The sequence below is a fragment of the Myripristis murdjan genome, chromosome 18 (genome assembly GCF_902150065.1).
Source record: "Myripristis murdjan chromosome 18, fMyrMur1.1, whole genome shotgun sequence".
Lineage (NCBI taxonomy): Eukaryota > Metazoa > Chordata > Actinopteri > Holocentriformes > Holocentridae > Myripristis > Myripristis murdjan.
In genome coordinates this window covers 4,851,454-4,875,775 of record NC_043997.1, presented here as the reverse complement: position 1 = coordinate 4,875,775, position 24,322 = coordinate 4,851,454, and the positions used below count along the sequence as shown (strand labels likewise).

General features: G+C 42.1%; 1 protein-coding gene across 1 annotated transcript; it reads right to left on the bottom strand.

Annotated features, from left to right (window-relative positions):
• Nucleotides 1-1,946: 1,946 nt before the first annotated feature.
• Nucleotides 1,947-21,746, bottom strand: renbp (renin binding protein). Its single transcript, XM_030075972.1, has 12 exons — nt 21,709-21,746; nt 13,944-14,135; nt 11,702-11,807; nt 10,232-10,307; nt 10,074-10,149; nt 8,582-8,802; nt 7,651-7,878; nt 7,030-7,111; nt 6,186-6,361; nt 5,502-5,633; nt 4,655-4,742; nt 1,947-4,559 (listed from the first exon to the last, which is right to left on the bottom strand). Exons 3-12 carry the CDS (start codon nt 11,800-11,802, stop codon nt 4,483-4,485), a joined length of 1,257 nt encoding a protein of 418 aa, XP_029931832.1. The 5' UTR covers nt 11,803-11,807; nt 13,944-14,135; nt 21,709-21,746; the 3' UTR covers nt 1,947-4,482.
• Nucleotides 21,747-24,322: the final 2,576 nt, after the last annotated feature.

The following is a 24,322-nucleotide window of genomic DNA, read 5'->3' as shown; positions in this document are numbered from 1 at the left end:
GCAGCTTCATCCCTGAACACCAGAGGGATGTCTTTGGAGTGGTCACTCTTCATGGACAGACAGACAGACACTGGAGACACTGCTCTGTCCTCCCCCTCCTCCACATACACACTCATCTTCTGGCTACACACAAACACACACACATACACACACCCTGTAATGTATCTGATTTAAAATGTAGTGAAGTACAAAACTCAAGCAGAAATGGACTGAAGGAAAAGTTAAATTAAAAAATACACAAAAAAGCTACTCAATTACAGCAATGTGAGTAGACGTAATTAGTTACTTCTACCTCTAATATTACGCACACACACACACACACACACACATTTTTACAGTCTAATACAAATCTAAAAAAATAAACAATAATTACACTCATGATAATGCTGTGTTAACACTCACCCTGCTGTCCTCGTGCTGCTCTGCTCCGCCCTGCCGTCTGTCAGCGGATCTGAACTGACTGGATTTACCTGAATCTGCTCTGCTGAAACCACATGTTCATATTTGTGTGTGGGTGTGTGCTCATTTCTGACTCACCTACACTTTCAGAGACAATTTTCAGACTAAAATCCAGTCAACTAACAGCTCATCCCCACTCTGGAAAAATCTGATTTTTGGGTCAGAGGTTAAGGGTTAGGTGTTAGGGAAGTAGTGGGTTATGTTAAGGGGCTGAGGTTAAGTGTGTGTGTGTGTGTGTGTGTGTGTGTGTGTGTGTGTGCTTCAGCTTCACCTATATTTTCGGGGACAAATTTCAGACTCTGCAGAGGAAGGAGTGTGCCTTCAAACAAACACAAACTGCAGTGTAGATGCAGTTACATCCAGCCACAGGAGCCTTGTTCTTCCCCAATGTCACCACTAGATGGCAGTGTGGTACAAACTGACCGCAACTGAGGAAGAGCAGAAACCAAAGACAACAATCTCAGGGCTCCTACTCTTTTAAGGAGATTATTTTCTGGGATTTTTCAAAGACATATTCAGCGGTTTAGCTCACAGAAAATCTCCTGAGAATAATTCAAATCAGCCAAAACACTGCAGCTCAAAACTGAAAACCAAATAACACTGTCCGCATGTTTTTGCATTGTACATGTTTGTGTTTTTCTTTTTTCTTTCTGAATTTTTTTGTTCTTATTCTATATTTTATTAACCTCAATGTGATTTTTTTTGCACTTACACTTTTTTAGTATTATTAATTTCACCTTGTTTTTAATGCATTCTTCTTTTTCTGCTATTTGATTTTAGTTGTGTCTCTGTTTTCCGAGGTTTTAAATTAATAAAATGATGATGATGATGATGTAAAATAAAGGAACATCCCAACAACACGTTGGCAACTTGCAAATATGTTTCATTTTGCCTGATTTTGACCTGATTTTTCTTCCAAACACGGCAAAGGACAGCAGCTGGACATGATCAGAGGCGAAAAACAGGCATCAGCAGCTAAAAACGTGCAACATGACCACAGGGAAACATTTAATAAAATAATTTCAACTGAATTCTGTAATAGTCTATGATTTCATGACTATTTCCAGGACATTTTTATACGTTTTTGAATGTTTCAAGAAAACTAGTCTGTAAATTTCAGGGATTTCCAGGACAACAATTGAGAGATACCAGGAGGTTGGCATTTCACATTTAATATTATCATTATTATTATTATTATAGTATGGTTTAACACTTAAAGAAGGGTCAGGTCATGTTCGGAACGCACTTAATTTCAGTCCATTTATGCACCCTTATTCCATTCAAAATATATATAACTGAGCATTTTATTAAAAACACACACACACACACACACACACACACACAAAAGGCTTCTTGCCTAGTTAGGAGCGGTGATATTCAGAGTTAGTGTATAAAAAATAATATTTTAAAAAATCCCTCACTAGATACAAATGAGATGCTCAGACATTTTCTATTCTGTTAACGTGAAATTTTATTTTTTACATGAATGATTTAAAAAAAAAAAAAAAAAAAACATTTTGCCAAACTTCTCAGCCTCATTCACTCCCATTCAAGTTCCAAACAGCACAGAAATCAACTTCAACATTTTCACATTAAAAGCAGCTCTGCTCGCCGTTTGACTGACGAAGTGATGCCCCGCCCCTCCTGTCAATCAAACCCCGTCGAGCTACCAGACAAACCAAAGCAGGGGTGAAAGCTGGAGCTGGATGTTAAAGTGGTATTCCCTTCTTTAGGTAGGAACTGGTGACATTTGAACAGGAACTGCCTCAAAATAATCTGGAAAAAATACAAATGACTTCAAACATCTTAAAAGCTGGAAAACAGAAAAAGTAGAACTCAAATCGCACGACATCACATGACGGATCTTAAAGCTGCAATCAATATTGAATATGAAACATGTAATTAAGAGGTAAGTCGACGTAATACTGATCAATATTTGGCCTGATCAATCGCACATTACAGTGATTTGTTATTGTGATAATAATGATAATCCACACTGACGCCAGCAAACATTTTGTAAGAGTAAAGTCACATTTCTTCAAAAATAGTGTCTCATTTTAGGGATTGGACTGACCACACACACACACTTGCGCACACACACACACACACACACACACACACACATACATTCTGAAATGTGACTGGCATGTTGTTGAAGAAGTAAAACCTAATAAAACGTCATATGACAGGCAATAATGACCAGTGATGTCTAGAAAAGCAAAACCACTTCATTACTGCAGTACTGCAACAAAACTGTAGGGGGAACCATCACCAAACGTGTAGTTAAGTATTAGTACTGCAAAAAATACCTGAAAAATGACCCAACACCGGCCTTACAGAAGCAGAACCGACACGCAGAACCAAAGAAACATCCAGAAGATAGTGTCATCGTGGAGTAAGTTAATAAAGGTGCAGTACGTAATTATTTGTGCTCAAACGTGCAAATGACCAATTGACGGCATTTCCATTTGCTGCTCTTGTGCCGTTGGAGCCGAAAAAGTTTGTCTTGCTTCCTGCAGGTTTAAATGTTTCTAACTTTATGTGTAAATTTGTAAAAACACAGCCTCTTACTATGACAAATTAAATTATTTGTCTTATAACTCCCGACGTGTTGAGTCTGTAATGAGGGGCAGACCGAAACAGCCACTAGATGGTGCTAAATCATAATAAAATTACATATTGTACCTTTGTTAAACACTACTAAAGTAAATTTCACAAAGTAAACTTCACCTCTCACCATATGTGTTTTAGCGGACATACTCAAAATCTGAACAGGCGCTATGGTTCACACCACAACAGGAATCTAAAGTTTTAAAGTTCCACTCCACCCAAAAATGTGTTTTCCTTCTGTTTCTGTCTCCTACAATGTCTGACCTTCACTACACTGACTTGTATCTGTGCAAACTTTGTGATGAGGTGTTTTCACACTCCGCTACTGAGGGTGGAGGTGTGTGTTAGAGTGGATACCCGACCTGAGCCTGTCGGGTTTGGAAAAAAATTTAGAAATTATATTCAGGACTGGGTCGGGTTCAGTCATGTCTGCGTTAATTCAGTGAAAAATGATGGACCTGCTATCTGTTCTGGGTAACTTACTACAGTGCTGCGATTTACGTGATGACACTGAAGGCAACACTTAGGCGATGGAGGACGAGCAAAATCTCAAACCTGGATCGGGTTCGGATTAAAAACATGCAACCCGATCCGCACTCCAGTGTGTGTGCACAGCTCTGAAATCTGAGATTCAAACAGACGCCGGGTCAGCTGGATTGGCTACGTGACAAATGCCTCAGCCAATCAGACGTCAGCTGACAGTGCGGTACTTTGCATATCATTAGCAGCAGCTCCGCCAGTCGCTTTGAGTGTTTTATTCTTTTTAAAAATAAACCAGACCAACTTGAAATGGCTGCACCACATGAACAATATTAGTGTACGTAAGAGAGACACTGATTTTTTTTATTTCCATGGATAGATTATCAAATACGAAACAGATTACGCGGCTGGGTGCAAGCGGGCGAGTGGGAGCGGGTGGGTCTATTTGCATATTCATAAATCTGTGCATTTTTAATGAGCTTAAAGGTGTAAAGTTTAAGCTTTTTTAAGGCATAAAAGGATGTTTTTGCATGGAACAAAATCTTGTAAACATGTAAAACTGATTAACAGAGATGATTTTTAGGGGTTTAATCGGTGGCTGTTGGGGCTTTAAATGACATCTGCTCTTCTTAATGTGTTTGTTAGTGTGTCTAATTTGCTGCAGCAGTAATCTGTAATTGAAAAAAATTAAGTTTAAAGGTTCAGGATGCAAAACTGGCTTATTAGCCATTTTTGTCACTTGATTCCACAGGATCTTCACTTGGATTAACTCGTGTCAGTTTTGCTAAGCGTGTTAAAAGTGTCGTTTTCCAGAATCCAAGGCACATTTTGAAACGTATTTATGTCTAAACAAGCAACGCAGACGGTGGCAACGCGTCAGCAGCCGGTCCTGGACCCTTGAACCGATCCTGATTTGGGACGTCCCGTGGGGAGTCAGCGCCCCTCGCCGGCCAGCAGCTCGTCCAGTATCAGCTCACACATGTGGAGGCAGCGAGGAACGTGGAAGAAGCCTGAGGAGGACGGGAAAATCCAGATTTAAAAACAACTTGGAAAAAGATTTGATATTTGATTGGCTCGTTTTGGTTCGGGGGTTTCGCGCTCCTACCTTTGAACGGGCCTCCTTTGAAATCCAGCGCCACTTTTCCCTCCCGCGTCAAATACCCGAACCACTCGCCGTGCTCAGCGTCAGAAAACTGCAACACACACACACACACAAAAAAAAAATAAATTACAGTTAACCCTCACAATCCTACTGCCTGTTTAAAATTAATTTAAAAAACACAAAAAAGTAATAAAAGTATAATATATGTAATATTATAAATGCACGTAAATATAAGATCAAATATAATAAAAAATAACTAATTTGATGTTTGATGTTTGAAGTCCAATAGAAGCGTCTTGTTCTTTAATTTTCTATTTTTAAAGAAAATTTATTTTGGGCATTTGTCAAGCTCATCAAGATTTTATTAGATTTCATTTTTCATTTTATTATGTATTTTATTATTATTTTTTTTTTTTTACAACTTTTGAACTGCAAAGTAGTCTGCACTGAACTAATTATTATAATATTCTTGAAAAAAAAAAAAAAAAAAAAAAAAAACATGCTACCAGCTTTGTAGAGTGAGATGTAAAGTGTCAAAACAACATAACACAAAAAACTCATAGGTTAATTTTTTTTTTTACCTCATGAGCAGTAGTGTTTTTTTAAATTTATTTATTACATAGAGGCAGGTGAACGCTGTGCTTGTATTATTGATGTTGTTATTGTTATTGCGTTATTATCATTAATGTATGCAATCCAATTTTCCCAGGCATAAAAAAGCCCAGTCTTTTCATAACATGCTGGTGGTTTTTGCAGTGATTCCAAGGTTTTAGTCAGCACTGACATGACAAAAAGTTAATCTTCTTAAATTCAACAGTAATAACAATAATAATAATAAGAGCAGACTCACGTGGCTGAAGGTGTACTGGAAGATCTGAGCGAACCTGTGCAGGAGCAGCGGGTTGCCGGTGCGACGGTACGCCATCAGGAAGGAGATGAGCGCCTCGCAGTGCGGCCACCACAGCTTCATGCTCCACTCCAGCTGGCCACACACACACACACACACACACACACACGAAAACAAAACTTTCAAATCCAGCCGTACCGGCAAGAGGTTGTGACTGAGATCCATAAGAGAAGTTTTTCCACTGCCGTTAAAATGTAAAATTATACAAGCGACATTAGTTTGCACCCTTATTTTACACAGATATTACCACTGATGCTTCCTCTGAGTGGCGTTTCCAGCGACACACACATAATCCACTGCACAAAATCATTTCCACCGTTAAATCCTTGGTTTGCTTCAAAAAAATCTGCCAGTGGGATGAGATAATCCTGCTTGTTTCCAATATTAATCGACTTTTTTCCAGATTTTTCTTGAATCAAGTCTCATTTTCCTGATCCTAGTGGCCGATCTGCCTCATTTTGCCTCATTTCTACAGATTAATCTTTGCTCCCAGAAATTTCCTTGAGTGGGATTACTTAATCTCACAGCCACTTTTTACCTTATTTTAGGAAACACAAGATTTCAGTACAGAAGATGGGATTAAATGACTTGTTAAGGTGGAGATGTTGATGCACGTGACGGTCCTACCTGAGTGGGACAGTGGCCGTCCACGTCCAGGAAGTAGAAGAGGCCGCCGTGCTCCTGGTCCCAGCCCTGCTGGTAGGGGAGCTCCATGAACGTGTCGACGGCGGTGCGCTGCAGCTCGCCGTCGCCGCGCTGCGCAGCGTACTGCAGCAGGAACCAGCCGGCCTCCAGGGCGTGGCCTGGACCGCACCATGCAGGAAGAGAAAAAAACACTAGGTCAGAGGTGCAACGTCCCGACTTCCTCCAACACACCGCCGGTCAGCAAGGGGAGTATCATTCAGCTGGAGTACTGACAAAACTGCAGTATCTCAGGAAGTAAAACCTGAAATGGTGTTTATGCTCCGGCTGCTTCTAAAGATACACTCTTATTCGAACACGAACACGAACACACACACACACACACACACACACTTCAGGAAATGGCCTCCCGCAGCCAAAGAGGAACTACAACCTGAACTTCTGCAACAAGTCATAGTAAAAAGAGTACTACAAACTGCTACTCAACTAGAAGTACTGTCACCCTGCTGGTATCTGACTGCAGTAGAAGTAGAAGTTGTGCAGTAAAAATCTACTGCAGTAAAAGTAAAAAGTGTCTTAATTAAAATGTTTATGCAAATGAACATCTCCTCATTTGCATAAAGTTGAGGTCAAGGCTACCTCAAGATTCAAATCAAAAAGGGGAGAAAATCATTCTTCTTTTAATGTTGAGGAAACATGAGATTGGAGGAAAAACATCTTTTGAAGGAACATTATTTTCCAAAAAAAAAAAAAAAAAAAAGGCACTGAGGTCCAACGGTCTGGAGGAGAAAAACATGTGAGAACATCGGAGCCGTTCTGCTGGACTCACCTGGGTTCTGCAGTCGGCCCTGGCAGCCCGGAAGCTCCGCCCCCTCCGCTGACACGTTCTCCAACACCGCCTTGCCGCCTCGCTGTGCCACGGGAAACACAGAGAGCTGATTTGTCTTGTTTTATTTTTAAAAACACAGTGTATACGTCTCAAATCACTGTCTTTTAGAGCGGTGGATCTCAAATGAGGGTGTGCGTCCCTCTAGTGGTATGTAGGAGTACTGCAGGGAGTACATGGGATTTTTTTTTTTTTAAGGGTTAATAAAAAATAAAAAAAATCAGTCAAGCATATTTGCTATGCTCTAATAAGTTCAATAAAAATGTAAATGTCAGTTTGATAAAGCATATTTTATATTCAGTTTTCTCTCCAGGTTAGAATAGGGAAAGAATAGATTTTGGACATTTTTGTTCCTACATGCAAAAATGTCCTGAATACTAGTTTCACATTTCTCCAAGGAGCTTGACTTTGAGGGGGTATTGAAAATAATGGCCCAACATCTTTGACACTGCTTGAACTTTTGACAAAACTGCAGTTAAAGCTTCATCAGCGACAGCAACAATAAAGTTTGTACAACCTAAAAGGTGTAAAAGGTTCACAGCCCCGACACGATGGTCTCAGTACCTGAACATGCTGCAGGATCTGCTGCACGCACCAGGCGCCCAGCTCACCGTGCCGCTGCTCCGCCTCCTGGCCCCGCCCCTCCATCAGCTGCTGCACCAGGCACAGGAGCATCATGGGAACAGCCATGCTGCTGGTGGGAACGTCTCCGGGCAGCCGGAGCCGGCCCAGGCCCGAAGGGTCGACCCGAACCCAGTGGACCAGCTGCTGCAGCATCTGCTCGGCCTCCGCCTGGCAACAACGGGTGTAATGTAACGTAATGTAACATAATGTAACATAATGTGACATAATGTAATTTTAATGCACTGCAACTAATCAGTGAATCATTTAGAATACAAAGTGTAAAAAACAAAAGACAAAATCTGATGGGATTTGGAGCCCAAAGTGACATCTTCAAATATCCTAAAATGCCAAAAAAACAAAACAAAACAATTTGATATGAATGAAAAGGACAACAATCTTAGCAATCTTACTGAAGCTGGAATCAGAAAATGTTTGGTGTTTTCCATTTCAGCCATTCATCAAGGATTCAAATTACAGTCGGTTATTTTTGTTGACTGACTGATAGATTAATCCACTAGTTTCATCATTCGCACAATAAACACCAATGGAAACATCAGTGCTTATAAAAAAAAAAAGCTCCACTCCCTGGTCTGTGTATGATTTGGCCATTTGATTTTTCTTTCAAAAATGGCTTTGACTTTCATTTTAAAATACAAAAATGAAATTTTGAAATACAGTTTTTGCGTTTCTGTTCTCTAGTGATTTTATTTTTTAGTTATCTGAAACAGAAATTGAATTTTGCTTGAATCAAATCAAATTAAAGGACCAAAAGCTACAAGGACCCTCCCCCCAACTTAAAGCAGCCAATCAAACGAAAGCTTCATGCTCTTGGTATTTTATAAAATCACCGTTTCCTCGTGTTCGTTTGTACCTGCATGTCTACATCTCCGGTGACTCGGCTGAGCTCATCCAAGGCCAGGACGTAGAAACACTCGCTGAAGATGGTCCTCTGGACTTTGACCGCTTTGCCGTCCCGCGTCAGACAGAAAGCACATTTCCACGAATCGCCGCCACTGCCGCCACTGCCGCCACTGCTGCCACTGCCGCCACTGCTGCTGGGAACACGAGCGAACTTTCTGAGGAATGCTCCTCCTGAAACAAAAGCCAACATGAGAACAACTTTCTCTAACAAAAAATACACAAAAGTACAGACTAAATGCAACTGTTCTGGTCTTCGTGCCGCTCGTCTCTGTCCTCTTCCACGATGGGTTTCTAATCTATAGGATCGCTGAACGTCTGTGGAAACTAGTGGCTCTAGAAAGACAACCTTGCTCTTTGATTTTGAGGAACCTGACATTCACTGTTGAAGTCTTGGATCGTGAAACATTTTCTACTATCAAATCCATTGACATCGGCGCCATGCCATTGGTTCCATTGGCTTATTATACTGAAATCCCAATATTCCCAAATATGCCCCATTGAAACAAAATCCCATACGTCCAATGACCCCGAAAACAAATGGCAATTGCTCTGAAAATACCAACTCTGTTCACCCAAACCTTAACCTGAGGAAACCCCTGTCTAAAATTACCCAAATGTACAGCAGAGATACATCTATGGAGTGGACGCATGTCTCACTTTTGGGCTTTCGGTCCAATGGGACATTTTTCGAACAATTGGGGTTTCAGAATAATGGGCATTTGGCATCACCTCATCTACGATTGGCCAGAAGAAATACACCAAACTCCTGCATGTACAGTCTTCAAGTGTCTCAGAGGAGTTTTATACAACCTGCAGGTTGAGATTAGAGCGAGCCTGAGCGATTTATTGATATCATATCATTATCTAGATATGGACATACATGATATTAATATCTCAAAAGACAACAATATGGACAATATCAAATTTAGGATTAGGGTTTATTGAAGAATGCAATTTCACTGTTGCTACCCTTAAAAAAATTCTAATAAATGTGAACCCATAGTCTTATGGTATCGCTATTGAGATATTTAGCATGAATATTAAGGTGAAATTTTGTCCATATTGTGCAGTCGTGGTTGAGATGCCATGTTTGCAGAGGCATTTGCTCTGCCTTTAAAAGACGACCTGCAGTCTAAATGCTATGACCTTTAGAAATAAAACAGTGGTGGCTGCAGGGTGCTGAAAGGGTTTTTTCACGGTGGATTTATGTTGTGCACGTCACGGCGCCTTGATGAGGCAGAATTCTGGGAAACTGGAGCAGAAACGCTGATCATGACCGACATTAATCACCTGAATCAACACAGGAGAAACCAGACGATCGTGAGCCATCTGGTGCAAAATAAACCTGCGAGGCGTCGAGGAGCTGCACAGATGTTATGTTCACTTTGACTCATAAGCTAAAAAAGACACACACATACAAAGAAACACACACACATACACACCTGCTTTGGCAGCTTCAAGGATCTCAGGCCGGCGGAAGCGTTCCATGGTTCTGTACAGGCGACAGTACATCCAAACCTGCAGAAGCAACACAAATCCAAATTTAAAAGGACATCTGAGGACAAAAATTGCCCACAGGCTGCTCAGATTTCCGGCTCACCTGTCTGCCCTGCAGCCAGACGTACTTCAGCTCGTCATAGACTTTCCCGTCTCGGCCAATGCAGGTGAAAAAGCCTCTGGAACGGGAAACACAGATTCAAAGTCTAAGCAGACAAACAATCAATCCAAAAATGTCAATTGGGTTCACTTCAGGTTTCCTCTATGAAAAGTAGCCTAACCCATTACAGATGACTGAATTTAAAGAGAAATCATTTAGTTTTTCTGCTTGAGAATAAGTAAATGATGATGATTTTTTTTTCTTCTTTTTCTAAGGACATTGACACGTTTGGGGCATCCTAGGAAGTGACAGAAGTCCCAGTTCCCACTCAGAAAAGTGTTCTCGAACGCCCCTCCCTGTGGAAACTCCTACCAGGAAATTAGGATATGATTTCTAAACTTCCAGTGGGCCGAGAAACAGCAGATGACACGATAACAAGTTCCTGGCCACAACAAAAATCTCCTATCAGGTTCTTCAGGTTCTTCTTCTTCTTCTGTAACATTTTATTTTATCATTCTGTTGCGCCTTTTCATTTCATCCACCACCAACTTTTTTTTATCCGACAGAAAAATGTGAGGTAATGCTTTGAGCTAATAGTGAGAAATGTATGTGCAAAAAATGACCAAGTGGAGCTCTTGAACGCGCCCCGGTGCAACCTGGGAAGACTAAACAGGACATCTCGAGGGCAAGGTATGACAGTGGATTCTCAACTAGTGGGTTGTGGTCCAAAAGTGGACCACAGGCATGTAAGCCCACTTTGTCCAAACAAGGGCAGAAAAAGGAAAAGAAAATAAGACACTTTCATTTTGAGGTACAGTGTGGTACAGGACTTTTATTTATTATATTAAGTGCTGCCGACAAGTTTTCTGAAGACATGAACACTGGGATTTTCACGTGTCAATCTAAACCCAGTGCTCAGAGCAAAAAGCCTCACTGTAGGGTTAGCTCAGGTTATAGCCTCTAGCAAGGAAATGCAAGCGTTAAAGGGCTGTGTTGCATTTCAAAACGTCTCATTCATCTGCAGCTACTTTCACAAGTAAATGTAAACTAACATTTACTTATATTTATTTATTGTCTTCTACGGGATACAAGGCAAGTGAACACAAAACACATGTAAACAACAGAGTCAAAGCTAAAATGCCAAAATCAACTTTGAGCTTGTAAGAAACGGAAAACCAGATTTCATATTAAGATAAAATGAATAATCAATTGATGGTTTTAGTCTTATCTCAAGTAAAAACACCCAATTTTTGATTCCAGCTGCAGTAAGATCACCAAGATGCTTAGACTGTCTTCCTGTTCACGTCTTTATAAAATGAATTCTTTGGGTTTTTTGGCCGCTGGTCAGACCGAGTTCGACATTCAAAGACGTCACTTTGGGCTCTAATTTGACAGAAAGGCACCGAGCGCTGGTCTGAGTGTAATCTGTGTGTGTTTGTGTGTGTGTGTGTGGTGTGATCTTGGCCTCTGTACCCATATTCAGTGTCATGGGAGTGTTTGAGCCAGAAGTCGACCACCCGGTCCAGCTCTGTCCGGATCTGCTGACGGTACTCCTCCAGCTTCAGCACAGACATCCTGCCTGGAAAGAGCAAACACAGAAATCAAGCTGAGTCGCTGTTTTCACACAAAAAAAAAAAAAAAAAAAAAAAAAAAAAGTAAAAGTTCCCGTGACATGTGATTCTTCTCCTGTGTGTGCAAAGACAACCTCAGCGGAGTCCATTGATAAATCTAGCACGTCGGTGTGGCCTTGCTTATGGTCACAAACACCAAAACAGTACCACAACTTTGTTATTTCAACATCTTTCTCCATTCACTTCATTAAATTTAGCCAACATTTCTTTTAACATAAATTTGATGATTTACCATCAAGAACAATGCAAAAAAACATTTTCAAAAATCCGTTAAATTAAGACAGTCTTTCCACATCTACACCACAGAGGGTGTCAGCGTTTTATTTTTGCTTTTCCAGAGAGACAAAATGAATCTAAACCCCATCAAATATAGTCTTAAATAATATTTTTTGTTTGTTTTTGTGAGAGACTGTCTCTACGTCTGTCGTAAATATTCAAAGTGTGTTTTGGCTCATGTTTCTTAGTGACAGTCCTGTGAAGTTTGTCCAGACACAAACTGCATATTGTGGCTGAAACTTTGGGTTGCTTTAACACACAGAGTCAGTGATGACTGACAGGAAGCCCCCGGGCAGCGGTCAAGAAAACAGGTTCAACAAACTCTGACTCAAACCTCTGAGAAACGAGTTGATCAACCCTGAGATGGGAAACTCAGAAAGTTTCCGGTTATAGAACAGCCGATCAGACTCAATTCTATCAGCTACTGATATTTTCCTATAAAAATACAAGGATACAAGGAAGTTTATTGGTCATTATACAACAGGTTGTATAATGAAATTAAAATATATGTATATATGTATAACCTTGTACAACAACAGAATATCTTATATTTTGGGCAGTCATTGCATTCCACTGACATCCTAGGAAAAGAAATGATCATCTCCAGTGTAGCAACAGATGCTGAGACTCATGGGTATTGTAGTATTTTGTGTTATTTGACATATCAAACCGAGAGCAAAATATTATTTCTGAAAAACAAAGTTGAAACATGCAGAAACGTCCATATCATAACTATGCAGTCTGGACTAGATAATTTTTTTTTTTTTTTTTTTTTTTTTTTACAGAAGAGACCTGTGAGTCAGTGCAGAGGGATATTGTGATTATAGAAAAAAAAAAATCAACAAAAATGAGGAAAAAAAGAGGAGGCTCTGCCCATAATACTGAGCTAATGCAGTGTTGCATCTAACATCCCCTTTGAGTCATGTGCACCATATCTGTTGTTGGACCTTTAAAAAAAAAAAAAACGTGTCTTAGCTGAAATAAATATTTTTCAAAAATGCAAATTAGCAATAAATCCATCATGTGCACCTAAATTTCCATAGAGATAGGTACAAAAAAAAAAAAAAAAAAAAAAAACGCCGAAATAAAAATGATTTTCAAAATATGCAAATGCAGTCCAACTGTCTGCTCTCTGTAAAGCAAAGAAAAAAATATGATTAATGCCAAGTGGGAGTTGGAAAAAAATCACCCGCTCCAGCACAACTACACGTTTTAACGTCAATAATTAACGGCCTGATTAAAGACTCCGCTGAGGAGATGTGTTCATGTGATCAGAGAGGAAGTCCGTCTCAAAGCTCAGTCAGCAGGACAGGAGAAGAGGAAGAGGGGAAAATAAGAAGGGATAGACACAAATAAAATAAAATAAAATAAAATAAAAATAAAAAAGCACACACACACACACACACACACACGCACACGCACGCACACGCGCACGCGCACACGCACACGCACACGCACACGCACACGCGCACACACACACACACACACACACACACACACACACACACACACACAAAGAAATAAAAGTTTGAATAAAGCGGCGTGCAGCCTGGCAGTGATCAGCTGATGATCAGGTGTGAAGCAGCGACACAAACACCAAACACACTCCTGCAGACTGAGAGCGGCGGAGGTGAGCAGGAGAAAACAAGAAAACACACACACACACACACACACACACACACAGCCCGCTGCTGCTGGAGGATTTCAGCGGCTTGAGCCCAGCAGAGCCGCTCCGTGATGAAGTTAATACCGCGGCGTGTTTTCAGCCGGATGCTCGATCAACACAGCGGCCGGACGGCAGGACTCACCTGGAGACGCGGAGGTGGAGGTGGAGGTGGAGCTGTGTGTGTGTGTGTGAGTGTGTGTGCAGCCTCGGTGGGTTGGCGGAGCTCTGCACGGCTGCTTCTCTCCGCTTCTGGACGCTTCATCATGTGACCCGGAGCTGCTCCCCGCCGCGGTGCTGCAGCGGCTCGGACAGGCGGCAGGCGGCGCTGCAGCAGCTAAAACACACGCGCGCGCGCACTTTTTATTCAGTTGTTGTTGTTTGTCTCCCTCCTCCTATTTTCCTCCCCTTCCTAGTCTCCTTCTCCATCTTCTTCTCCTTCTTTTACCGTCGCACGGCTGCTTCTGATGGCGCTCTACCGCCACCAGCAGGCGGCAGAGGAAGCGGCAGCGGCAGGATTCCCGTTGTTTTCAATGAAGCGGAGCGGCACGCCGCGCAGAGGAGCGAAAACGACAGCACTGTCTAATCATAACCATCAGAGTCTAATAAGGCGGGGCTTAGAAAATAGAAATAGAGGCAGATCAAAGATGCTCTGGATCAGGATCTCCAGCTTTTTTTTTTTTTTTTCAGCCAAGGGCGACTTTGAAAAAAATGAAAGTGTCCATCAGAAAGAATTTCCCAGACTGGGATCAATAAAATAAATCTATCTATCAGAAAAACTTTATTGACCCCTGATGGGAAATTGGGTCAATTGCAGTCGCTCAGATTCTCAAGAAAAGAATCAAATTGTTAGAAAATAGAAAGAAATTGGCTACAACATATGAAATTTTGTGACTTAGAAACTTTTAAACAAGTATGTGCATTAAGTCTCAATATGTACATTAATCCTATAAAATGTTACACCAATAAATAAAGAAATGAGAAATCCAGAATTAGAATCAGAAATACTTTATTGATCTGAGGGGCAATCCAGAGAAAATTATGAAATTTTAAGAAAATAGAAAGAAATACAACATATAAAATCATGGGCCTGAGAAACTTTAAAGTATTTCCTTTAAGTGCACCAGTCTTACAAAATATTACAACAATAAATGCAGAAATGAGAAACTGAACATATGAAAACATATACCTACACCATATACACACGGATATTGTACTGTTGGATTATTGCTGTCAAGTCCTACACGTGTCATGAAAAGGAAAAAATGTTAAGTGTTGTTGTGTCTTGTCTCATGATTTCCTGTTTTATTTTGAAATCCCACTCCCCTCTTGTGTCAGGTCACTTGCCCTTCCTATTGTGTGTTCCCGTGGTTGATTGTCTTTCCCCGCCCTGATTGTTTCCACCTGAGGGGTGTACTACGAAGCAGGTTTAGTGGGTTAGCGAGGTATGTTGAGTCTAAAGCAGGCCAGGGGTCACCAGTCATGTGCCATGGAGGGCCGAGAGGCTGCAGGTTTTCATTCCAACCAAGACCTCCACCAGGTGACTTCACTGATCACCTCACCTTGTATCAGAAAGGAGGAGCTAATCAGTGAAATCACCTGGTGAAGGTCTTGGTTGGAATGAAAACCTGCAGCCTCTCGGCCCTCCATGGCACATGACTGGTGACCCCTGGTCTAAAGCCAGGCTTTCCTGTATCACGAAGGTGGCTCTCTTTTAACCCGGCTAGATCACCATGGTAACTTATGCTTAGCTCATAACCTGGTCCTGACCAGGTTATGGTCTTCATTTTTCAGTCATTTGTCAGCTGCCATTCAAAGTGCTTCCAAGTGCTGATCTTTCCCCAAAATGATCAGTTGTATTTTAGAGCTGCCATACAGGCTCTTAAAGGCCCCATGGTGTCCACTTTTCCAGGGTTTTATTTTAACTGCTGATATCCCTGCATGATGTATTTGTGGTTTTGAGTACCTGTGGTCTGCTAAATTCAGATTCAGATTCAGATATTCTTTATTTACCATTGTGTAACACACATAGGAATTTGTTGAGGCATTTTCGTGTGTGCATTAAATGATCTTTTTTCCACGAATAACAACAACAAATAACAGAACACACAAACACAGTGCAACGATGATGCATGACATTAATATGATAAATAATAACAATATAAAGTGCAGTGCCGGTGTCACTAGGGGGCAGGGGTGGGAGGGAAGCCAGAGTCATTGAGCAGCCTGGCTGCTGACAGGAAAAAACTTAGTCTGTGGCGGGTTTTCACAGCCTTCAGCAGCCACATCCTTCTCCCAGAGGGGAGCAGGGTAAGGAGGCCGTGGCCAGGGTGGGAGGGGTCGGCCATGATCTTCCGTGCTCTCCTTAGCGCCCTGAAGTCGTGCAGGGACTTGAGGGAGGGCAGGGGACAGCCAACCACCCTCTCCACAGAGCGTATCACCCGCTGCAGCTTGGTGAGATCTCTTGCAGTTGCAGCGGGGAACCAGGTGATAATGGAGTGTGTAAGGGCGGAGTCGATGATGGCCGTGTAGAACTGGGCCAACATGGTCCTTGGCAGCCTGAATTTCCTCAGCTGCCGGACGAAATACAGTCTCTGCTGGCCCTTTTTCAGGAGGGCCGTGATGTTATGCTCCCATTTCAGGTCCCAAGAGATGGTCACGCCCAGAAAGTGGCATGACTCCACGGAAGTCACCTGAGTGTCTCCCAGCATGATGAGAGGGGGCTGGGCTGCATTCCTCCGGAAGTCCACCACCATCTCCACTGTCTTTAGTGCATTTAGCTCTAAGTTGTTGCAGCAGCACCAACTCCGCAGCTGTTCGATCTCCCTCCTGTAGGCCGACTCGTTCCCCCTGGAGATGAGGCCCACCAGGGTGGTGTCGTCTGCAAACTTCAGGAGCTTGACCGACGGGTGGAGGGAAACACAGCTGTTAGTGTACAGGGAGAATAGTAGAGGCGACAGGACACAGCCCTGCAGGGAGCCAGTGCTGATGGACCTAGGGCTGGAAATGCTTTTCCCCAGCTTCACCCGCTGAGAACTATTGGTCAGAAAGTCCGTAATCCACCTGCGAGTGGAGTCTGGCAACTGCAGCAGGGATAGCTGGTGCTCCAGGATGGATGGCAGGATGGTGTTGAAGGCCGAGGGGGGGGGGGGGGGGGGGGGGGGGCTCCCGATCTCGAACCACCTCAAATCCGTTTATTACAGGATCTTTCAGAATGGTAAGTTATGTTTGGTAAATATGTTGTGAGCTTGTTGCCCTGGGAGGAGAGGCGGGCTGTGGGCGAAGTCACCGTCCTCATGACATCATCAATTAACGGAAGTGCAATCCGCTCGTTTCACATGGAGAATTTTAAAAAAACGGGCTATGTGCATCTCTCCATTTATCACAGGTGTAATGCATGGGACAGTATTTATGTGTCCCCTAGACCTTCCCTATCACGCAAAAAAAATGAAAATTGCAATTTTCATGCCATGGGGCCTTTAAAGGGTTAGGATCGACCTATATTATTAACACATTGTTGCGTTATAATCCTTCACAACACCCCCTCCGAAAAGCGACAATTTCCCAGACGGTAACAACCCGTCCACCCGCTAGAGGCGCCCCTCCGAGAGCTGGCCATGCACGGTACCTTTTCAGCAAGGAAGGGCGCCAGCACCTGCGTTGATAATAGAAAACTGCTTCGCGGCTACGATGATTTTTTTTTTTTTTTCTGCTCGTGCCACCCTCCATGTGACATGAAAAAATGCTGCCCTGGGCGGCTGCCCACTTCGCCCATGCCTAAAACCGCTACTGGCAGTGTGAATCAATGTTATACACCAGAAAGTTTGATGTTCAATCAAAACTGTGCTACAAGTGTTCAGAAGACATTAACCCTAACTCTGAGCCTGAGGTTGAATCTTTAACCCGGGGCTAAGTGTTAGGCCTGGGTTAATACAGTACAGGTGTGACTGAAGGCTGACCTTAACCCCTCGGCTTACTGGAGCACAGGGCTAAGAGATTAAGGTGTGAGAAGGCCTACAGCTCCCAGCAGACTGGAGTTCAGAGGTGGTTTATTCGCCTTTCTGCAGGACAGACAGCTCAGTGGTGTCAGTTTCCTGCTGGTCTGGACCTGTAATGACAAGCAACATGTTAAGGAGCAATGATAAAAATAGACATGGCACACTGGCATTGGCTCAAACACAAACATCATTAGAAAATAAAAGTTTAAAAAAAATACATACTTTCTTTTTTTCCAAGACAATGGGCTCGACAAACTAAAGCTACTACAACAACAAAGAGAACTGCTAGAGCTGCTGGAACCGCTGATACGACGACAACAATCCATCCACCTTCTGTGGGCTTTGTCTCCTCTGGTGGGCATGTCACAGCTGTATGGAGAAAACATGACAGAAACTATACATACAAAATATAAATAGTATGTATGATAAATGCAACCAGTCAAAACTTTGGACACACCTTCTCATTCAATGTTTTTTCTTTATTTTTAGTAGTAAAATATACTCTGGTTTGTTTAACACTATTTTGTTGTCTACAAAGTTTCGTATGTGTTCTTTCATAGTTTTGTTTATCTATGCTGGGTTCCTCTCTCAGAGGCCTGGGAGCCTGAGGGTTCAGAGATCTCAGATGTTGTTCCTGGAATCTGCTGGAGCTGCTCTCCCAGTTTGGGGCTCCCAGTGATTGGAGCTCCCATCACCAGCGGCACCACTGCTGCCTTCACTCCTCACATCTTCTCCAGCTCCTCTCTCAGCTCTTGGTGTTTCTCCAGCTTCTCGTGTTCCTTCTTCCTGATGTTGCTGTCGCTCGGGATCGCTGCATCTCTCACTGCTGCCTTCTTCTGCTGTTTGTCGACCACCTCGATGTCTGGTTGATCAGCCACCACCAGCTGATCCATCTGGATCTGGAAGTCCCACAGGATCTTGGCTCTGTCGTTCTCAACCACCTTTGGAGGAGTCTTCATGTTGACGTTGGGACTTCCAGCCCCATTTCACTGCAGATGTTCCTGTTCACTCTGCCAGCCACTTGGTTATGGTGCTCCATGTCTGCTGTGATGTGCTGTCCTGTCTCAGGGGCCCCTCTGCACAGCCTGCACCGGGGCCCCTGCCTGGTCTGGTAGAGCCCGGCCTCTGTGGATCTGGCACTGAGGGCCTGTTCTTGTGCTGCCATGATCAGAGCCTCTGTGCTGACTTTCAGTCCAGCCTTTTTTCCAGCCACTGGGATCTTTTCTCCATATCAGATGCTTCTGCTATCTGTCAGTGGCACATACCATGCAAGGGCTCATCCCTCCATGATAGTGCCTCCTCCTTCTCCTTATTGGGCTTCTGCTGCCTGAGCTAGTCACTTAGCAGGTCATCACTGGTGGCCATCTTCCTGGATCTTTGCTGTTTTATCCTGGATGGTGGTTTTGACACTCACCAGTCCTCTTTCCTCTTAGTGTGCAACCTCAAGGTGCTGCACTTGGGGTGAAATCCTCCATGCATTGCCAGGAGCTTCCTTATCTTGATATCAGTGGCCTTAAGATTCAATCAGGATTTTAAGCACTCAAAACAGAGAGATAACCTGTATACTGAGGTTTTGTAAACTGTCCACAGCAGTATTGCAACAAAGAAAAACAAATATGAAAAATGGAGCTGACCTTCCCCAACAGAGAAATCCTATAAGAGAGATACAGTGATATTGTTTTACATGTAAACAGAGAATCAGCTAAAATAAACCAGGTGAAGAGAGTTACACTGAGTTCTACTTACCACTGACGTTCAGTGAAGATTCGGTGATGCTATCTTCATCTCTGGTGAACACTTCACACTGATAGCTGCCTGAGTCGTTGGTCCTCAGGCTGGACAGATGAAGTCTGATGTTTCCTTTTCTCAGCTCGTCTTTGTCCAACTGAACTCGTCCTGTGAACTGCTCATGTTGAGCTTCTGGCTGCTCAACACCGTCTCGCAGATAATATACATGCTTAAAGTGCTTATATTCAGATATCCTTGATGAAAACCAGATGCTGAGGCTGATGAGGGGCATGATGGGAGTGAAGATCCACTCCATGGTGATGTCACTGTTCTCCTCTGCCTGATAGACAGCCTGGCTCACATTCACCTGTAATTTTCCTGCTGAGAGGTAATGAGACACAGACAGACTGAAATGATTCCTGTGCACGACCATCATCTGATCTTCAACACTCTGCCTATGTCAACTTTTTTCATGGGAACTTGTGGGCGTGTGAAGCCCTTTGACACTGGGCTTTAAATAAAGCTGAAGCTGAACTTTTTGAAGAGTTGTAGTGTCTCATGATGGTCTAAATCTCTTGCATTCTCTTGCTTTTGTAAATCTGCTGATAGCTGTATAACCAATAAGCTATATATCAGGGCAGTGCAGTCAGAATATGTGTGCTGTATGCTAGTTTGGCTGAAAATGTATTTTGATGGTGTCCAATAAACGGAAGGTGTGAACTCACCACAGACAGAGGCTGTCAGGACAACAAGCAGCAGGAAGCTGATCATCTCCTCCCTGTGGAAGCAGAGGACAGATAGACCAATTAATCGACTGGCTAATATCTGACATTTTGTGATAGTTGCACCGGCTGATATCTGTGGACACGAGGCCAATAAACAAAAAATAAAATCTGCAGACAGCCTGTCAGTGTGGCTGCTGTGGAGCGAAGTTAGTGCTCCCTCTTCCTCTCTGTTGTGTTTCATTTTTTTTCTCATCATTAAAGTGTTGAATTTTATTACATGCAAAAAACAAACAATCCAAAAAGTGAACCCTGTTCAGTGGATGAATAGTGGGGAAACAAGCTTTAGATGCATTTCCTTCATTACATCTCTGGATGGTTTGAAATGCATATGAATATACATTTATGTGTTTGCTGCTTTTGAACACACTGCATGTTAAGACACGTTTCCATGCTCCTGAGCGCTGGCTAACTTAAACTGTCTCATGTTGTGGAGCCCCAAGTTGTCCGTCATTAAGCCCCGGACCCCCACTCCGTCAGCTCTCTGATGTCTTGTGTTTGTTCAGACGCCTTCCACAAACTACAGACAGAGGTTACTGTGAGTTACAGGGAAGTTTTCTAAAATTTGCCCAGGACCCCTTGGAGGACTCTCAAGGACCCCTTGTGGGTCACAGACCCCATTTTGAAAACCATTGGTCTAAATGATTGGTAACTAGGACCATTAGGGAAAATATTCAGTATCACACAAAATGTTTTACCCTATATAACTGCAACCCCTTCATATGATAGAGGGGGCAGTGTGCACATGCACAAATAAAGCCAAAACCTTGTTTTTTCTACATTTACAGTACCAGTAATTCAATGTTTTTTATTGATTTTTATCATTAAAACATATTCTGGTTTAACACTTTTTGTTTTCTACATAATTCCATGTGTGTTCTTTCATAGTTTTAATGTCCTCAGTATTGATTAGTAATAAAAGTAATAAAAATAAAGAAACCATTGAATGAGAAGATGTGTCTTTGGCTGATACTGTGTTTAGACTGCACTCTCGTCTGTTCTCGAGGCACAAAGTCAAACTCAAACAGGCCTTGTAGGAAGTTGTGGTTTTGTTTGGCGTGGAGCGACAACAGAGCAAGAATCTGAGCTGAATCTGAGCTGAGGTGTGAGTTTTCACACACACACGCAGTCGTGTTTCTATCACTTCAGAAGACCTTACATTGACTTAAATTCATTTCCTGGAGACTTATCCTAACCTGAACCCTAACCACTACCTGCCTAACCCTAACCCTAACCTAACCTTAGCCTAACCCTAAAGTTATCTTACCTTTAAATCAAGTCTTCACCCTAAAATTAATGATTTTCACTAAGGGGACTTGCTTTTTGTCCCCATAAGAGGGGCGATTCCCCACAACATGACTGTATAAACAGATATATGTCCCCACAACATTAATACCTACACCACACACACACACACACACACACACACACACACACACACACACAAACACATTGGTTTTACTTGTGGGGATGTTATATTGATTCATTCATTCTCTACAGCCCTTCCTAAATCTTTGTCATAACCAAATTATGCTTAACCATAACCCTTACCTTAACCTAAACCTAACTCTAATTCTAACCTTAATAGTAACCTTGACAAGAAGCCAATATTGCATGTGAGGACCGCCCAAAGATGTCCTTTTTTTTCTGTCTTTTTTTTTTTTTTTTTTTTTAGAGCCAGGCCACTCTTTTACGCACGTACCTTCAACCACAGCAGCAGAATTGTGGCTGGGAAGTTTGACGGTGAAAAATTGTCACCGACCTCCTTAAAATCCCATTGCGAACATCTGTAGGGTTAAAAAAAATGAAAAATATTATGGATTTCTATTTGATAAAGCAGCAGAGCGTGAGAAAGTTTGCTCTGCTGCTGTTTTCTTTCTGTCCAGTTGCACAAGTGTGCTTCCTTCTCTGCACTTCCTCTTTTCTGCAGCCTGTTTTTACCAGTCACACATGCTGTGGGGTGCCTTTTCTGAAGATTGTCAAAAGGCAAAATCCACAGGAAAATACATTTTATTTGGTAGTCTACAAGAAGACCAGACCGGACCAGTGCAATGCAATGATATTATTAACACTCAGGAACGACTTACATTGATCGCTTACCAATCCTTCAAGGACCCACCCCATTTTAACAGTGAGAGAAAAAGGCAGTTTTCCACATTTTTGGGATGGCATTTAGAGTGCATTTAAAGGTTTAGGGTTAACCCTAACTCTAACCGAAACAAGAAAGAATCTCAACAGAAAAGCCCTGTTGAGATTCAATCAATATGCAAACACACATTAAAAACACCTACAACACTAAACAGACAAGAGGATCTAGCTAAGGACACAGTTTCAATTTCCACTGATTTTTTTTCCCCACAGCATTTGCCTCAGCGAGTGAGTCCACCTCTGGCATACAGAGATGCAATGGTGAGTGAGAGCTTTGCTGCCTGCGATAAATATTTTTTTCCTGGCAGCATAGGAAAAGCAGCATTTGTTTTTAAAATAAAAACTTACCTTAGGTTCAAGTTTTCATTGTGAGATTTAAAAGTTAAACGATCATCAGTTAAAATACTTTGATACTTGGAAAGAGACACCAGTTCAGTGTGACTGCTCTGTTAAGAGGAGAAGCTGATGTCTGCCTGGCATGAGCAAACAACTCCAGATTTTGTTTTAGTATTGCTCAACACAAGTTTCAGATCATGCCAAAGGCTGACTTCAGATCCTCAGATGACTGGACAGGGGTGTTGAAATTTTGTGGGTTTGTAGTTTTAGAATTTGCACAAGGAACATGTTGAGCCATGTTGTTAACATAGATAGTAAACAAAAGTGGGCCCAAACCAGAACTTTGTGGGACCCCAGATGTACTGAAGGCTTTAGAGAGATTGATAAAAGGAGTTGCACAGTTTTTTTTTTTTTTTTTGTTTTTTTTTTTTGTGTGACAACAACAAGTGACAGTGCACTTAGAGATGCTTGATAAGGGTTTAGTAATAAAATCATCAGTAAGTTTTTAAAAACAATGGTTCCAGTTTATCTGGACCTGCAGGAGTTTTTGGGTTTCCTGTGAAAGAAGAGCTTTTAAAGGGAACTGAAGGAAATGAATGGCAGCTTGCAGAAATGAGTTGCCTCCTTGCAGGAGTTTGTGAAAGGAAGTGAGATGTTGTGGCACAGTTCGCTCTCAGTCCCGGAGTTGTGAAGTGTGAAAAATCAGCTACAAAGTCATGTTTGCAGAAATGTTAGTGTCTTTGTAGCCTATCAAAACATGATGCCAGCCTTCAAATCATTCAAAAACAGAGTTTCGACCTTTCAAAGCTTTTTTTCCCCAGTTTTGAAACATGACATGACCAAATTAGACTGGCTTGACTGGACCAGATAAGGTGGACACTGAGTGGATATGGGTCAAATATTCAAAATCAAAATTAAATATACAGACCAGTTTCTTGTCAAGCTCTTGTTCTCCATTGGATGTTGAGGGAGAAAAAGTTGATAATTAATTAACAAAATTCAAATTAAGAGGAAACTGAGAGTGAAAGGCATCCAGAGATTATAGCTGCTGCACAGTAATGGTCGGGCCGGGCAATTTTAGGCAATTCTGAGCAACAAGTGGAGAATAGGAAGATGGCATTCTAATGTGCATTTTGTATCAGTTGAGGCGTGAACTCACAGTTTCTGGCATGAAGAACAAGGCTTTATCTCACTGAGCTAATTGGCAAGTGCCAAGTCATGTGAGGCTTCACAAACTGACTAAGCCAGTCACATGATAGCAGCCGCCTATGGATAGAAAGGCAGATTTCAAACCACTGTACAAAAAAAAAAAAAAAAAAAAATTAAAAAATCAGTCATCAAGACAAAAATCGGAAAATACACATCTTGCATCTAGACAGCATGGAGATGTTGATCATTTGCTTTTAACAATGATTTCATTTGCTCCATAAGTGAAAAACTGGTGTTTAAAAATGCCATTCTTGCATTGACTCCACTTGTTCACATGAGAGCAAAATTCAAAATGCTGTCAAAAATTCAGTTTTTGAGATAAA

What these genes read in the sequence shown, in the direction of transcription:
- renbp (XM_030075972.1), bottom strand. Translation starts at nt 11,802, where the DNA reads ATGTCTGTGCTGAAGCTGGAGGAGTACCGTCAGCAGATCCGGACAGAG. An exon ending in GGGCCGACTGCAGAACCCAG is followed by an intron (nt 6,362 to 7,029) that starts GTGAGTCCAGCA and finishes GGTGCGGTCCAG; the next exon opens with GCCACGCCCTGGAGGCCGGC. An exon ending in ACGGCCACTGTCCCACTCAG is followed by an intron (nt 5,634 to 6,185) that starts GTAGGACCGTCA and finishes GTGTGTGGCCAG; the next exon opens with CTGGAGTGGAGCATGAAGCT.